Source organism: Taudactylus pleione, unplaced genomic scaffold (genome assembly GCF_031769625.1).
Source record: "Taudactylus pleione unplaced genomic scaffold, aTauple2 ptg000007l, whole genome shotgun sequence".
NCBI classification, from domain to species: domain Eukaryota; kingdom Metazoa; phylum Chordata; class Amphibia; order Anura; family Myobatrachidae; genus Taudactylus; species Taudactylus pleione.
The window spans coordinates 20,556,125-20,573,258 of NW_028284410.1; the positions used below are offsets into that span (position 1 = coordinate 20,556,125).

Consider the following 17,134-nt stretch of genomic DNA (forward strand, 5'->3'; position numbering starts at 1 on the left):
ACTGGAGTGTACTTTCGGGGGTTACAGCACCCTTTAACGGTCAAGCCAGCCGGCCCTTTACTTATGACACAGGCGCACGCTTGGCACTACTTTGTTGATGCACGTGCGGCTACTGCGCACACAATTCACAAACACAGAAAATAATTTTTTTTTGGTTTGGACTGGAGTGTACTTTGGGGGTTACAGCACCCTTTAACGGTCAAGCCAGCCGGCCCTTTACTTATGACACAGGCGCACGCTTGGCACTACTTTGTTGATGCACGTGCGGCTACTGCGCACACAATTCACAAACACAGAAAATAATTTTTTTTTTGGTTTGGACTGGAGTGTACTTTCGGGGGTTACAGCACCCTTAACGGTCAAGCCAGCCGGCCCTTTACTTATGACACAGGCGCACGCTTGGCACTACTTTGTTGATGCACGTGCGGCTACTGCGCACACAATTCACAAACACAGAAAATATTTTTTTTTTTGGTTTGGACTGGAGTGTACTTTCGGGGGTTACAGCACCCTTAACGGTCAAGCCAGCCGGCCCTTTACTTATGACACAGGCGCACGCTTGGCACTACTTTGTTGATGCACGTGCGGCTACTGCGCACACAATTCACAAACACAGAAAATAATTTTTTTTTTGGTTTGGACTGGAGTGTACTTTGGGGGTTACAGCACCCTTTAACGGTCAAGCCAGCCGGCCCTTTACTTATGACACAGGCGCACGCTTGGCACTACTTTGTTGATGCACGTGCGGCTACTGCGCACACAATTCACAAACACAGAAAATAATTTTTTTTTTGGTTTGGACTGGAGTGTACTTTCGGGGGTTACAGCACCCTTAACGGTCAAGCCAGCTGGCCCTTTACTTATGACACAGGCGCACGCTTGGCACTACTTTGTTGATGCACGTGCGGCTACTGCGCACACAATTCACAAACACAGAAAATTATTTTTTTTTTGGTTTGGACTGGAGTGTACTTTCGGAGGTTACAGCACCCTTAACGGTCAAGCCAGCCGGCCCTTTACTTATGACACAGGCGCTCGCTTGGCACTACTTTGTTGATGCACGTGCGGCTACTGCGCACACAATTCACAAACACAGAAAATAATTTTTTTTTTGGTTTGGACTGGAGTGTACTTTCGGGGGTTACAGCACCCTTAACGGTCAAGCCAGCCGGCCCTTTACTTATGACACAGCCGCACGCTTGGCACTACTTTGTTGATGCACGTGCGGCTACTGCGCACACAATTCACAAACACAGAAAATATTTTTTTTTTGGTTTGGACTGGAGTGTACTTTCGGGGGTTACAGCACCCTTTAACGGTCAAGCCAGCCGGCCCTTTACTTATGACACAGGCGCACGCTTGGCACTACTTTGTTGATGCACGTGCGGCTACTGCGCACACAATTCACAAACACAGAAAATATATTATTTTTTTAGCACTTGGGGGGAGCACCCCTGATGGACAGAGCACCCCCTGGACAACACTACAGCACTCCTTTAGGACTGGGACACTGCACAGGACTTTGGAGTGGACACAGCCCCTATGGAGAACTGACTGCACAACACAGTCCAGCCAGCCCCTATGGACTTTGAAGTAGTGGACACAGCCCCTATTAACAACAGCAGCACAGCACAACACAGCCAGCCCCTATGGACTTTGAAGTAGTGGACAACAGCAGCACTACACTACACTACACTACACAGCCCTAACTCCCACCCTCCCTCTTCACTGTCCACAGCCGAGTGAGAAAATGGCGCCGACGCGGGTACCTTATATAGGATCCAAAACCCGCGAGACTCGGAAGGCGGGATGATGACGTTTTGCCTCGATTTCAGATCCGAGTCAGGCGGGAAAAGTCGAGCCTGACTCGGATCAGACTCGGATCGGGGGGGCTCGGGGGGGTTCGGATTTCAGAAATCCGAACCCGCTCACCCCTACTAACTACCCATTTACAATGTCTTTTTTTCTGTATGTCAAATGTCAAATGTAATCTATCATTAGTCGTTTTATATGGTAATATTTATGGGAGAAGAAAAATGAACAAGCAAAAACTTTGTAAACTTGGCATGTTGGAAATTGGAGTGCTCCAAAACATAATATGTATAAAACACATGGATGATATTTAAACATAAAGAAGATGCCATTCATAATAAATATACAGCGACTCTTTAATAAAACTACGTGAAGGAATAAGTAATTACACAACTGATTCAGATATTGGTAATGAAGAACCATTTTCCCTGATAACACCTATGTGTCAAATAGAATCAAAATAGACTACTGTGCAATGATTTCAAATAAAAAAAGTACATTTAAATCAACGAGCTTATTATATTTTTCAGTCACAATGTCTAATACCTTACTGTTCCACAATGACGGGCTATTTATAGGTTGATACAACGAGAAGTTCTTAGATATTAATGACTAATATACAGTGGTCATTTTAATGTCTTACATCATGGAAGCAAAATCGATTAAATAAGGGATTTTTTACCTCTGATTAAAATAAAATAATATGTCATTCCAAACTGCATAAAAAACATTATCAATTTTTCTAGAAATTAAAATCCTAACATAAGTACAAATAAAAAGCAGGCAATAAAGGATGACATAGGTATTCTCTCCCCTCTTGGTAAATGTACATGTAATAATAATAATAATAATAATTATTTTATTTAGCGCTTTTCTCCTAAAGGACTCCAAGTGCTTTACATTTACATGTACAGCTGTGAGTATATCTGGGTAAGTCTCCGCCAGCTTTGCATAGCTGCAATTGTTACTCATTATTCTTCGCTTAATATGGACATGGACTGCCAGTGAACAATAATTTTCAAGTCATTCATTCTTAACATGACTAATGGTGCATACTCATGGTCAGATTTTTCTTTAAATCTGAACGATAACGATTTTAAAAATTGTTCAATCGTTCATATCTGAAGGAAAATCTGACATGTCTGACATGTTTGTCAGATGAACGATGAACGATGCGCGTTCCCGATGGTCAGATAACGATATCTGACATCTGATGTGTTTGCAGTCAGATTTGGACGATTCCATTCATTTTAATGCAGTCAAAAATTGTTCGCAGTTCAAATCGTTCAAATCATTGGTCAAATCGTTCTTCAAATCGTTCAATCGTTCATCTGACAAATCTGACCATGTGTATGCACCGTAAGTTCTGGGCGTTGATTAGTGCACCAAAGGACCTGATTTTTTATTTTATTTAAGCCACTTCAACCTGACTTTTGCTGTAAGATTTGGGTTATTCTACTGCTGTAATATGTGTTCTCATAGGTTCTTGATCACTATCACTGTAACAGGGTTTTCTCCCAGAGCTTTCATACATTTAGCCAGGGGCGTTTCTAGAGAGGAGGGGACCCGTGTGCAGTCTCCGACACAGACCCCCTCCTCTCTGTCCGGCAGCCGGCAGCGCACTGAGCTGTGCGCGGCCAGCACCGGAGTTATAGACTCTGGGCACTAGAGTGCACTCTGAGTCTATAGAGTATGTGCAGGTCACCGGGAAAATGGCAGCAGCGGCCATGTTCCCTGTACTGCGCATGCGCAAACTATGGGAAAATGGCCACGGTGGCTATTTTTCAGTCGTTTTTACAGCTCCGGACCCATGCGACGACGTGGATTCCGGAGAGGTAAGTAATTCAATGGGTGCAGGGTGTGTGGTGCGTTGCCCCCCTGGACCCAGGGGCCCTTGTGCCTAGCACACCCTGCACCCATTATAGATACACCCCTGCATTTAGCCCTCAGTTTAGTACCACCATAGTTTCCACTACCTGACTACCATGTTTTACAGCAGAGCTTGGGATGATGAACAATGTTAAACGTGCATCAAACATATTGCTAAGCATTAAGGTCCAGAGGTTCAGTCTCATAAGGTCTCACATACTTTCTAGGAAGATTTTCTGTGATTTTTTTTTTTTTTATCAATAGTTTTCTTATTGCAACACTCCCTAGTGTAGATTTTGGAAGTGGCCAGAAATTGTCCTATGGATAGTATCTTTCAATTCTGCCAGGAAAGAATAACTGTGAGAGTTGCCAGAGGCCTCTTGAGAGCATCAATAACAAGTGGTCAACTCGCACAGATGGTCAACTTTAGAGGTCAGCCTGTTCTACACAGACTTACAGTTGTACTATGCTGTCTCTATTTCTTTGTGATTGATGTGACAATGCCGCTGGGATATTAAAAGATTTTGAAATCTTCTTATAGCCATACATTTTTTCAGATTTACTTATAAGGAAGCTCGTTTGAAAATGCAGTAACCTAGTTTGGGTTCTAGCAGGACACATATCAAAGTCAATCAATTAATTATATGACCTTTGAAGACAACTGATTGCATCAGGGTTTATTTAGGTGTAATGTAAAAAAAGGATCAAAAGTTGTAACGTAACAAAAGCATACCTCCCAACTTTTAGGTTCCATGAAGAGGGACAGTTCACACGCGCATCCAAAAAGCGGGTGGGGCTCTGTGGGAAAGAGGTGGGGCCTCAGGAAAACTGTCCCCCCCCGTTTACGTCACTGTGGGGGCGTGCCCAGCACTCTCCGAGATGCTGGGCAGCCCTCAGGACCTCCCTACGCTGTGCACATGTGCACGACACCTGTTCTATCTCTCCTTACCCGCTGCTCTGCTATCATGTGCTCCCCTCAACTCCCCCCCCCCCACCGTGGGACACTGCGGCCCGCGGGTGGGACAGCAGGATAGTCCAGAAAAACGGGACTGTCCCGCTGAATGTGTGACAGTTGGGAAGTATGACAAAAGGAGCAAATACATACTGATGTTATAAACTACTGTTTGTTTTTATTTATATTAATTAAGAATAAGTATTGGTGTGTTTGTTTTTTACATTACAGAGTAATTAGTGTAGATCATTGATAGAAATTCCTGAATTTATTTTAATAAAATAATATAAGAAGTAAAGAGCGGGGAAGTTGTCCATAGCAACCAATCAGCTTCTACCTATCATTTTACAGAATGTACTTGATAAATGCTACCTCGAAGCTGATTGGTTGATATGGGTAACAGATCCACTTGTCCACTTCGCCACTCTTTACACTGCTTGATACATTTCTCCCTAAATTTTGAAAAATGCTGAAGGCTATTTTAAACCAACTCTTTTTTATTTAATTTGTTGAGTTAAATTTTTTGTATCATTTAACTTTTTTGTTTAATACTTTGAATTATACTTTTTGCACTGTAGCCACTTTTATTTATTTATACCTGGGTATCTGCGGGGTAAATAATTTATTATGACCTTTAACTGATTTACGTAACCTAGAATATTACAGCAGGATAAAAAAAGAGTCATTAGCTTCTTACCTATGCTTTAAGTAGAGATGAGCAGTTCGGATTCCTTGAAACCTAAGCCACTCTGAACTTCCAAGATCTGAGGCGATCTGAGCCTCAGCTCGGATCTCTCTGTTTGCCTCGGATCTCTATCTGAGTCAAAACCATGAGATCCCGCTGGTGATATTTAAATGTTTGCATTCACATTGCAATCGCAGCCTGACATTAGGACACCCACTTCCCCTTACTCACATCCGTATACTTGGCCAACATAGAAAAACAATCGGTAACATCGGACCCAGACGCACAGTTAATGAAGCCCAGACCTTACTCAGGAATGGCTTACTTCTGCGCATGCTATGAGACCTCAGGCGCGTCTGGTATCGAAGTCGAAACGCACTGGCACGCCTACATTCACCCAACCACCCCTCGTCACCGCCCACAAATGCACTTCTTGTGAATCACTCTGCCATGGGTCTGCATATCCTCTGCGATTGCAGTCCCGAACGCAGCGTCTGGTTCGCGCACTGCGATGCGTATGCATGCACAGTGTGAAATAATCGACCAATTGCGTGCGTATAAGCAACTGCGTTCCTTGCTGAATCAGGCCCTGTATGCAATCCGCACTGTATGTGACCCGCACTGTATCTGACCCGCAATGTATACGACCCACATGCAGGTATGGACGCTATTTTTATGATTGGGGAGATTTTTGGGGTCTGCTCAACAAAATGGCTGATTGATCGGGGCTTTCCCTGGGCACAGGGTGCCAGTCATCAGTGGCCCAGGGCCTCCAGGAGGGAGGTACAGATTGGGCACTAAGAATAGGCATGTGCTGGGAGCATGTGCAACTTGTGTAGGGGGCATCCACGTCTGCTGTTGCTACTTTACACATGGTTTATGTTTTTTTTTCCTTGCTGTTTGTTAACTACTACTACTTTAGTTTAGAGCAATGATATTCCACACACAATTCTTAGTAAATTTCTGTGTTGGATTGTTTTCTATTGAAAGTACTTGTGAGTTGGTTTGATTGGTTATTGCTAATACATTACTACTTTGCAAAACTTTTTTAAACAGAAATAATTGCCGTGTATTTGTGTCGCTACTCTGTTGCTTAGTTTAGCAAGTCAGCCATTGGCCAAAGTTGGTGAACAATATTGTGAGCTGTGAGGTTGTCAAAATTGAAAGGAAATTACTGGAAATTAATGTTATTGAGGTTAATAATACTCTAGGAACCAAAAAAAGGCCCAAATTATGTGATCTTAGCATTTTTTGACAATTTTTGGAAAAAAATCCAAAACCAAAACCAGTCACGGCATTTTTGCAAAACCAAAACTGGATCACTAATTGGAACCAAAACCAGCAAAAATGGTCCGGCACACATCTATAGCTTAAATGTATGAGTGATTATGTTATATGGTATGTTTTTAATATTTTTAAAAGTCAATAGTTACATCAGGCATCCCTTGTTGCCTGACATAAGACTCAATACCAAGTTGCAAACGTGATAGATAAAAATTGGAGATGAGCAGTTCGGTTTTACTCGGTTATGCTCAGATCTCAAAAATGGCATCATATTGGCTATCTGGCTCTCACATGTTTTGGATAACCTATAAGATAAATCAGAACAACTCAAAAAGAACCGAGTCAAAACCGCTCATCCCTAAAAAAAATTGTTCTCCCTTATTCATTTGTGTAACTAGTAGTGGCCCCTTACTTATAATAATATTGTCTCCTTATTTATAATTATTATTATTATTGTGCTTCCTTATTTTTATATAAAATATTAGTGTCCCCTTAGTTATTATAATACATTATTGTGCCCCCTTACTTATTTATGTATTTTTTTATTTACTTATATTAATATTAATATATTATGGTAAATATTACTGCTCCTTTGTTTATGCTCAGGAGAATGACCCATTAGTGAAGAAGGGATTTTCTGTGACATATTTCTTTAACACATGCCGACAAGCAAGATAGCTCAAACGGGTGTGGTATATTAAGTTGACATTCACAATGTTGCCACTGACATACTGTCAACATTACCAGAATGTCAACAATCGGTATGGCGACAATTCGATTTCCAATACACTTTTTATGTAACGCTAACCCTAACCCCACTCGCACCCTAAAACTAACCCTACTTGCAGCCTAATCCTAAAACAGGGTGTCAACATCAGAGTCACTGTCTGTCAACATTCACAATGTCTATATTCTAATAGTAACAATATTATGTCAATATTGTGAATATTGACATCTTGAATGTCAACCTTCTCTACCAGTCAATATATTCTGAATATTGACATTCAGACCATGTCAACATTCTGATGTCGATATTCTGACTACGTACTGCTCAAACTGCTTGCAGTGTGAGCTACCTAGCCTGTCACAACAACCTCTTTATTTTTTTCTGGATTTTTTTCTGTGGTTTTTACAAAATTGCCACTTGTTGAATTTGATATGTTATATACTAGAAGTAGCCGAGATTAACCAACTTCACAAAATAGTGATGGAAGGCTCCTCTCTGGTCAAACTGGTGTATAAAAACTGTGGCATCAAATTTCACTTTATGAGATGAACTTCAGACAGTTAATTTCCAAACAGAGGGACAGTCCCAATTTTGATAGACATTCGTCCCAATCAGTGGCGTAACTAGGGTATTTGGAGCCCAGGGCAAATTTGAAAAGGGAGATATGTGCGGAAAAAAAATGGGCATGGTCACTTAAAAATGGGGCGCGTCAACATGACACACCCCTTTATTTTCACACTGAACATTCCTATCCATATGCACCTTAACCCCAGTAGTACCCCTTATACAGTACCCCCAGTATGCAGTTGTGGTCCCTCTTATGCAGGCCCATAGTAGTGCCCCTTATACAGTATCCCCAGTAGTGGTCCCCCTTATACAGCCCCCAATTAGTTCCCCTTACTCAGTGCTCCCAGTAGTGGTCCCCCCAAATGCAGTGCCCTATCTAGTGTTCCCCCTTATGCAGTGCCCCCAGTAGCAGACCCCACAATGCAGTGCCCTATGTAGTGTTCCCCCATATGCAGTGCCCCCAGTAGCAGTCTACACAATTCAGTGCACCCAGTAGTGGTATCCCCTTATGCAGTGCCCTTTATATAATGCCCCCAGTAGTAGACCCCCCCCTATGCAGTGCCCTTTATATAGTGCCCCCAGCAGTAGTCCCCCCCATGCAGCTTTCCCAGTAGTGGTCCCCCTTATGCAGGCACCCAGTAGTGATCTCCCCCTATCTAGTGCCCTCTGTAGTGGTCCCCGCAGTGCCCCTAGCAGTAAGCCCCTTATATAGTGCCCCCAGCAGTAGTCCCCCCCCTCCCATGCAGTGCCCCCAGTAGTGGTCCCCCTGATGCAGGCCCCCAGTTGTGACCCCCCTATCCAGTGGTCCCTGTAGTGGTCCTTCCTGTTATTGCCCCCAGTTGTGGTCCCCCCAGTGCAGTGCCCCTAGTAGTAGGCCCCTTTTATAATGCCCCCAGTAGCAGTTCCCCCCCCAAGTTGTGGTCCCCAGTTGAGGGTCCCCCTCCTGATTAAGTGCCCCCTGTAATAGCCCCCCCAGTAGAGGTCCTCCCAATAATGGTGCCCCCAGTAGTAGCCACCCCCCATTGTGCCCCCACCCCAGTAGAGGTCCCCCCAGTAGTAGCCACCCCCTCCCCCTCCCCCGGAAGTCCGGCTCTTGCAGTGGGTGCTACAGCAGTCAATGAGAGTCTATCTGACTCTCATTGGCTGCTGTTCAACACACGCATCACCGCCAGCACTGGCGGCGATGCGTGTGTTATGCACAGCCTGAGCCCGCCTCCTGGCGCTATTGGGCAAGCGCTCAGGGGGAGGGAACGGGCTCAGGTGTGCAGCACAGGACCGGTGCTGGAAGCCTAGCGCCGGTCCTGTGTAAATGTGTAGCGATGACCGCACTCACTGCGGTCGGCGCTACACTGGTGGCTAACTAGGGCGGGCCGGAACGTGGCCGGCGGTGCCCCCCCGCACCGCCAGTCCCACGGCGCCCAGGGCACGCACCCTGCTCGCCCTCCCTAGTTACGCCACTGGTCACGATTCATAGTGGGAGTTGGTAGGTGTTGTACTACAAGATGTGTTGGAGGCTGGTTTTACTGCCCAAATAATGTGTTGAATTAGCGCACTAGGTTCCAATTTTTCAGAAAAAAATTAAGGAGAGCATGAAAATCTATACCAGCTTTTCTCTAAAAAGCCCCTTGCTATCCACTAGTCTTTCCCTCTGTCCCATCTTCCCACTAGCTTTTCTCTCACATGCCCATTGCCGCCTCCAGCTATTCTCTCATATTTGAACCACTTTCAACCCGCTTTTCCCTCATATACCATTCTGCCCACAAGCTGTTCCTTGTCATGCACCTCTATCCACCAACTCTTTCTAACATGCCCATCTGCCCGATAGGTTTTTACTGACATGGCCCCCTGCCTACCAGCTCTTTTCTTACATGTCTTTTTGTCCTAAAGCTTTTCCTCACATATCACTCTGTCCAACAGCTTTTCTCATATGTTCCTCTGCTTTTTTCTTACATGGCCCTCTGCCCACCTGCTTTTCAGTCACATGCTACCCCCTGCCCATCGGTGTACATCTCCCTTTCTACTTACTTCAATCTCTGCCATACCTGCTCATTAACTGATTGCACTGTGTACTGCTTTAGCCACAAGATTGAAAGACAGCATCAGAAAGGACTGTCCCTGCTAGTCTGCAATCACTGTACCTATCAGGACAGCAATCTACATTAACTCTTATGCTGGGTACACACTTACCCAATCTTCGGGAGATCTGACTCCCAACCGGCTTTGGACAGGTGTATACCCTCCACCGACCGACCCGCACACCCGATCCTGGTCGCCTGTCGGATCTCCTGGTTTTTAATCATGCTTAACAACTAGGAGACCAGACTGACGACCAGGTGACCGAGTTTGTAGTGTGTAGGCTGTGGAGACAGGAGCTGGTGATCGATATCCTGTCCCGGCAGCCCAACACACCATCAGCGTGGCGGTGGGATCCACCACTGTCCGTCACTGCTGTGGGATGCAGCGGGCATGGGGGTGGTGATGGCGGATGTGGCAGGCATGGTGGTGGCGGCGGCGGGCATGACATTGGTGGCAGTGGGCATGGCAGTGGCAGAATGATGCAGGAGATGGCTAGGTAATTACCATGCAGAGTTCGTCAGTGGGAGAAGGCGCGGCTTCCCATTTCAAAAATGGCATAGTGGCGCCATTTTTGAAATTCAAGATGGCTGCGGCAAGCGAGTCACGACTCGCTGTGTCTTCACCCAGCCCCCTTTATGCGGGCTTATATAAGCTAGCGCAAGGCTGCGGGTGTCAGTTCGACAACGGAGGAGATGTGATGAAGAGCTCCTGAAGATAGAAGATGCCAGGAAAATCCTGGATGGGCGGCGGCCATGCAAAAGAGCTTAAAAACCTCCATCCTCCAGGTGAAGATGCCGTGGAAGTCCTGGGGGAGGCGGCATCCATGTAGAAGAGCTTAAAGGTTGCTGCCCCCCCCAGATGACGGTGCAGCAAAATAAATTATTAAAACATTCTGTGTATAGTTCTTATTTTAATATTTCTTTTACAGGGGTAGTATAGGTACCAGCGGGCCCTTAATGCCACAGCCTGCTGGTACTTGTGGTTCTCCAAGTACCAGCATGCGGGAGAGGCTTGCTGGGACCTGTAGTTCCACCTGTAAAAGACAATAAACTTTTACTAATGGACTATCAACTCGGCATCCACAGCCTAGGGATGGCGGGGATAGCCCTGGGCTTCAGCCCTGGCCTTGGGTGCCCTGGAGAGGGGAACCTCTTTGTTGGGGGGTCCTCACTTCCCCAGGAATCCCTGGCCTGGGCTGACTAGTTAGGGGGGATGAATGCTTTAGCCAGGGGACCCCGTCAAGTGTGTTCCCTGGCTGTGGCATTAGCCCCCCTGCTAGTGGAGCCCGGTGCTGGTTCTGAAAATATGGGGGACCCCTACTTGTTTTGTTCAGTGGCGTAACTAGGGTATTTGGAGCCCAGGGCAAATTTGAAAAGGGAGCCCCCCCAACAACCCGATATGTGCGGAAAAAAAATGGGCATGGTCACTTAAAAATGGGGCGTGTCAACATGACACACCCCTTTATTTTCACGCTGAACATTCCTATCCATATGCACCTTAACCCCAGTAGTACCCCTTATACAGTACCCCCAGTATGCAGTTGTGGTCCCTCTTATGCAGGCCCATAGTAGTGCCCCTTATACAGTATCCCCAGTAGTGGTCCCCCTTATACAGCCCCCAATTAGTTCCCCTTACTCAGTGCCCCCAGTAGTGGTCCCCCCAAATGCAGTGCCCTATGTAGTGTTCCCCCTTATGCAGTGCCTCCAGTAGCAGTCCCCACAATGCAGTGCCCTATGTAGTGTTCCCCCTTATGCAGTGCCCCCAGTAGCAGTCTCCACAATGCAGTGCACCCAGTAGTGGTATCCCCTTATGCAGTGCCCTTTATATAGTGCCCCCAGTAGTAGTCCCCCCTATGCAGTGCCCTTTATATAGTGCCCCCAGCAGTAGTCCCCCCCATGCAGCTTTCCCAGTAGTGGTCCCCCTTATGCAGGCACCCAGTAGTGATCCCCCCCTATCTAGTGCCCTCTGTAGTGGTCCCCGCAGTGCCCCTAGCAGTAAGCCCCTTATATAGTGCCCCCAGCAGTAGTCCCCCCCCTCCCATGCAGTGCCCCCAGTAGTGGTCCCCCTGATGCAGGCCCCCAGTTGTGACCCCCCTATCCAGTGGTCCCTGTAGTGGTCCTTCCTGTTATTGCCCCCAGTTGTGGTCCCCCCAGTGCAGTGCCCCTAGTAGTAGGCCCCTTTTATAATGCCCCCAGTAGCAGTTCCCCCCCCAAGTTGTTGTCCCCAGTTGAGGGTCCCCCTCCTGATTAAGTGCCCCCTGTAATAGCCCCCCCCAGTAGAGGTCCTCCCAATAATGGTGCCCCCAGTAATAGCCCCCCCCCAGTAGAGGTCCTCCCAATAATGGTGCCCCCAGTAGTAGCCACCCCCCCGTTGTGCCTCCAGTAGTGCTGACAGGTTTTTTTTTAAAAAAAATATATAAAAACATACTTACCTGAATCCACGCTGCTGCTCCGGACCGCGACACCGCTCCAGCCGCCGCCCGCCAGTCCTCCCGGGCTGGCACGCTCAGCATAATGGGAGAGACGTCATGATGTCATGATGTCTGTCCCATTACCCACTGCAGGAGCCGGACGGAAGTCCGGCTCTTGCAGTGGGTGCTGCAGCAGTCAATGAGAGTCTATCTGACTCTCATTGGCTGCTGTTCAACACACGCATCGCCGCCAGCACTGGCGGCGATGCGTGTGTTATGCACAGCCTGAGCCCGCCTCCTGGCACTATTGGGCAAGCGCTCAGGGGGAGGGAACGGGCTCAGGAGTGCAGCACAGGACCGGTGCTGGAAGCCTAGCGCCGGTCCTGTGTAAATGTGTAGCTATGACCGCACTCATTGTGGTCGGCGCTACACTGGTGGCTAACTAGGGCGGGCTGGAACGTGGCCGGCGACGCCCCCCCCGCGCCGCCGGTCCCACGGCGCCCAGGGCATGCACCCTGCTCGCCCTGCCCTAGTTACGCCACTGGTTTTGTTCCTTATATTTTAAGTACCAGTGCCAGCTCCAAGAGCCTGATGCTGGTTCAACAAATATGGAGGACCCTTTCACATTTTGTTCCCTGTATTTTTTGAACGAGGGCCAGCTCAAAGAGCCCAGAGCTGGTTATGCCTCTGTCGGGGGAGCCCCACGCCATTGTATTTTGTTTTTTTTGGAATCCTGTCCCCATCCAATAATCAGGTTATTCATTATCAACCTCCCCATCGTCACCATTATAATTAATTAAATTCCTCATTAATAAATCTCCTTTCCTGCACAGCCGAATGTATTTTTTCAACAGACTGCTTCAGCAGACACTGATTGGAGGTCGGCTGAAAATTTGGACAAGTGAGTAGCGAGGATTGGAAGTACAATCTGTGAGCAGGTCTGCAGTAGGATTGTATAAACAGTCTGATCTGCTGCTCATCTGCTGTGGATTGGACAAGTGTGTACCATACTTGCCTACCCTCCCGATTCGTCCAGAAGCCTCCCGAAAATCGGGTGCCACTCCTGGCCCCCCGGAAAGGCAGACAAGCCTCCCGGGCCCGACAGCTCCCTCTCGGAAGGAGGGAGTGAAATGTCGGCATGTATGGTGTGTACCCAGCTTTACACTAGAATGGCAGTGCGATATTCCACTTGTTGACAATGGGGAGTGAAAGAGGGGTTGAGGGTCAGACCAGAGACACCCAAGGCAGCTACCTAATAAAGCGCTGGTCCTGCCACTAACATATGCAATAGGTTTATGTTATGTGTATATCAGATGCATTTACACCCAACCAGGTCATAAGCACAAGAAAAGTTTTTTGTTTTTTTTAAAAGATTGATAGATAAAAATGCAATAGCTATTAGGTTGGATTGGGTAAAAATCCCTCTATAATACAGCAGGTATAATCATTCTAAATTTTTGTACAAATTAAGCAGAAAATTTTTTTATCTAAAATATGCCCCCAAGAACACGGCATCGGTATAATCATGAAGAAATCACAATCAGCTGCGGAGTTGAATCTTTAATCGGCCTATCAGAAGTGGCGAGCTAGTCCTGACAGCCGTCATCACCATCACAGACTGGAGTATCTGCGTCTCCATGTGAGTCTGTCTCATAATCAATTTCTTGTACGCACCGTTACTGAACTCAGGCTGCGTTTGACCACCCATTCCCTTCCCGTTCTGCATAGCTAAGTGTATCTGCATACAGACATAGGTATATACTTTATTTTGTGGGCATACTTTAATTTCAATAGGTGTCTTTTTTATCACTAAAAGAATTTGCAGTTATTGATAGGTGCATGTAAGCACAGATGTACTGCTAAGTGATGACCAAAATGAATTAGCAGGGATTCTCTATCTCCAGTGCTATTGCGTTGTACAAACACAATTACATTTTGAATACTGTGTGTAAGACTGGGATGCCTGATACTGTGTGAAGTGTTTCCTGGTCTCCTTTCTATACCTGACATCTGTGATTGTGTGTAACCCCCTCATCTCTGTTATTATGACATAATATGCTGGCATTCTATGGTATGGCACCATCAGATATGTTGTTTCTCAATGCAAGATTCTGGTAATGGCAGGGGCGGACTGGGGCTGTGGATCAGCCCTGACAGTCCGCCCTGTGCACACGTCTTAGGTGCGGGCACTCGCGAAGGGGGGCGTATTTAAGTTTCAAGGGGGTGTGTCACGAGTCTTGGTGGCCTGGCCTTGCGGCACGCCCCGTCTTTTCTTGGTCGAGCAGAGCGCACCAGCCCATTTGCCAGAAGTGCCCAATGGTCAGTCCAGCCCTGGGTAAGAGCATAAGCTAGTAATATGTAAATTATGAACACTACCTCATATCGTGCGTTTGACATTACAGTTTATCTTGGTTTATCCTCAAAAAAATAATTGCCTGCTCCTTTCACTATTTAACATTCCGTCCATGGCCTCCAGCTTTTCTTAGTCACCTTATTCATACAATGACATCGCCCAATATCAAAGCTCCCTGTCCTAACATAATCACACAAAGTGGACAGGTCTCTGAATAAGACAAATCAGCACACTCCTATCCTGCTGGTGTGAACATTGTGATGATCTGAATGCAGGGGCGTATCTATAATGGGGGCCCCGCACCGCACACCCTGCACCCATACGGTTACATACCTCTTCGGAGTCCCACATTGGCGTGGGGGTCCGGCGCTGAAAAAACTACTGGAAAATGTCCGCTGCGGCCATTTTCCCGTCGTTTGCGTATGTGCAGTACAGGAAAAATGGCCACCATGCTCAATTTTCCCGGTGACCTGCGCATAGTCTGTAGACTCTGGTCGCACTCTAGTGCCCAGAGTGTATAACTCCAGCGCTGGCCGCGCACAGCTCAGTGCGCTGCCGGCTGCCGGGCAGAGAGGAGGGGGCCCGTGTTGGAGACTGCACACGGGCACCCTCCTCTCTAGAAACGCCCCTGTCTGAATGGCTACACCTGATTCTACCCAACCCACTACAAATTTGAGAGCAACGTGAACCAGCAGGATACGAAACAGCCCCTGTCGGAATATTGAAGATCGGGATGCCGCTGTTGGTCTTCTGGCCACCGGCATCCCGTCCAGCGGTATATCATACCGATTCCTGGCAAAAGAGTAGGTATGCATGGATAAGAGTTATCCACATAGTTTCAAACCAGAAAAGTTCATATTTTAAACTTGAAAATGAGTTCTTACACATCTATTTCTGGGGTCTATGCTAAGCCTTGGAGAGAGATAAAGTGGAGAGAGATAAAGTACCAACCAATCAGCTCCTTTCACTTTTCAAACACAGGGGCCCATTTATCAATGAGTTTTATCATATACAACAAGTTTCAAAACTCGTTGCATATGATAAATGGTGCTCTAGCCAATCAGCACCCAACTGTCATTTTGCAAACAGATTGGCTGATTGGCTGAATCACCATAATCATCATACGCAACAAGTTTTAAACTTTGTTGCGTATGATAAAACTTGTTGATAATTGGGCCCTACAGCCTGTAAAGGGACATTTAGGATCTGATTGGTTGGTACTTTATCTTTCTTCACTCTCTCTCTATCCAAAACTTAATACATCTACCCCTCTGTATGTAAAATAGACCTATAAATCTTTCTCACCACAATCAGACATGTTCCATTTTGACCACTACTGTGGTTAAATAAACTCATATTTGACAGGATATACATACAGTAATTCCTCCAGTATTTATGCACAGTTCTACATTGGCATGTTTATGTGAGTATACAGACAATGACACAAATACAATAGACGCATACTACATACATGACTATATTGCTATAGTCTATACTTACAAGAGAGTTTGGCTTTTCCACTTCACGTTTAACATATTTACAGCTCATGTAAAGTATTGCTCCAACCAAGGCAATAGCAAATATGATAATTAGACAGGCAATCAATATGAATAATGAATGATCTGTAAGTAGAAACATGAATTAAAAAAATGCCAAAACATTATACACCATTGCAGTGTCCATTCAGCTCCATCTTTACAATTGTTAAATGTAATTGGAAGCATTATCCGGAACACTGAGCAGCACATTTCCATGTATGAATTTATCTCCATCCTGACAAAGCTTGTACTAGTCTAAAGTTTTTATATATTTATGTGTTCTCTTCTCACTGTTGTTCAAGTTGCGCCAAATAGCCTCTCTCTTTACACCAGGTCTCACTTAAATTGTGTATCTTATTCGCATAAATAATACAACTGGGAGCAACAAAACTACATTGCTAGCAGTGGCGTAACTAGGGTATTTGGAGCCCAGGGAAAGTAAAAAAAGGAGCCCCGCCAAGTATGGGCATGGTCACATGCCAAAAGGCATGTGGCCACTGGAAAATGGGGGCGTGTCAACATGACACACCATAGTTTCTCACCATTCTAGGAACATTCCTTTCCATTCCATATGCACCTTAATGCCCAAAGTAGTAGTGCCCCTTTTGCAATGCCCACTGTAGTAGTGCCCCTTATGCAATGTCCCCAGTAGCAGTGACCCTTATGCAGTGCCTCTTATACAGTGCCCCCAGTAGTGCCCCTTATACAGTGCCCCCAGGAGTGCACCCTTATACAGTGCCCTCAGTAATGCACCGTTATAAAGTGCCCCCAGTAGTGACCCTTATACAGTGCCCCCAGTAGTACCCCTTATATAGTGCCCCTTATACAGTGCCCTCAGTAGTGGTCCCCCTTTGCAGTGCC

General features: G+C 46.2%; 1 protein-coding gene across 1 annotated transcript in view; it reads right to left on the reverse strand.

The window, feature by feature from the left end:
* Window positions 1-17,134, reverse strand: part of IL22RA1 (interleukin 22 receptor subunit alpha 1) — a 44,352-nt gene that overhangs the window by 9,728 nt on the left and 17,490 nt on the right. Inside the window, exon 6 of the mRNA XM_088460572.1 lies at window positions 16,236-16,357. Coding sequence (XP_088316698.1) covers window positions 16,236-16,357 — 122 coding nt within the window. The remainder of the gene's footprint in view (window positions 1-16,235; window positions 16,358-17,134) is intronic.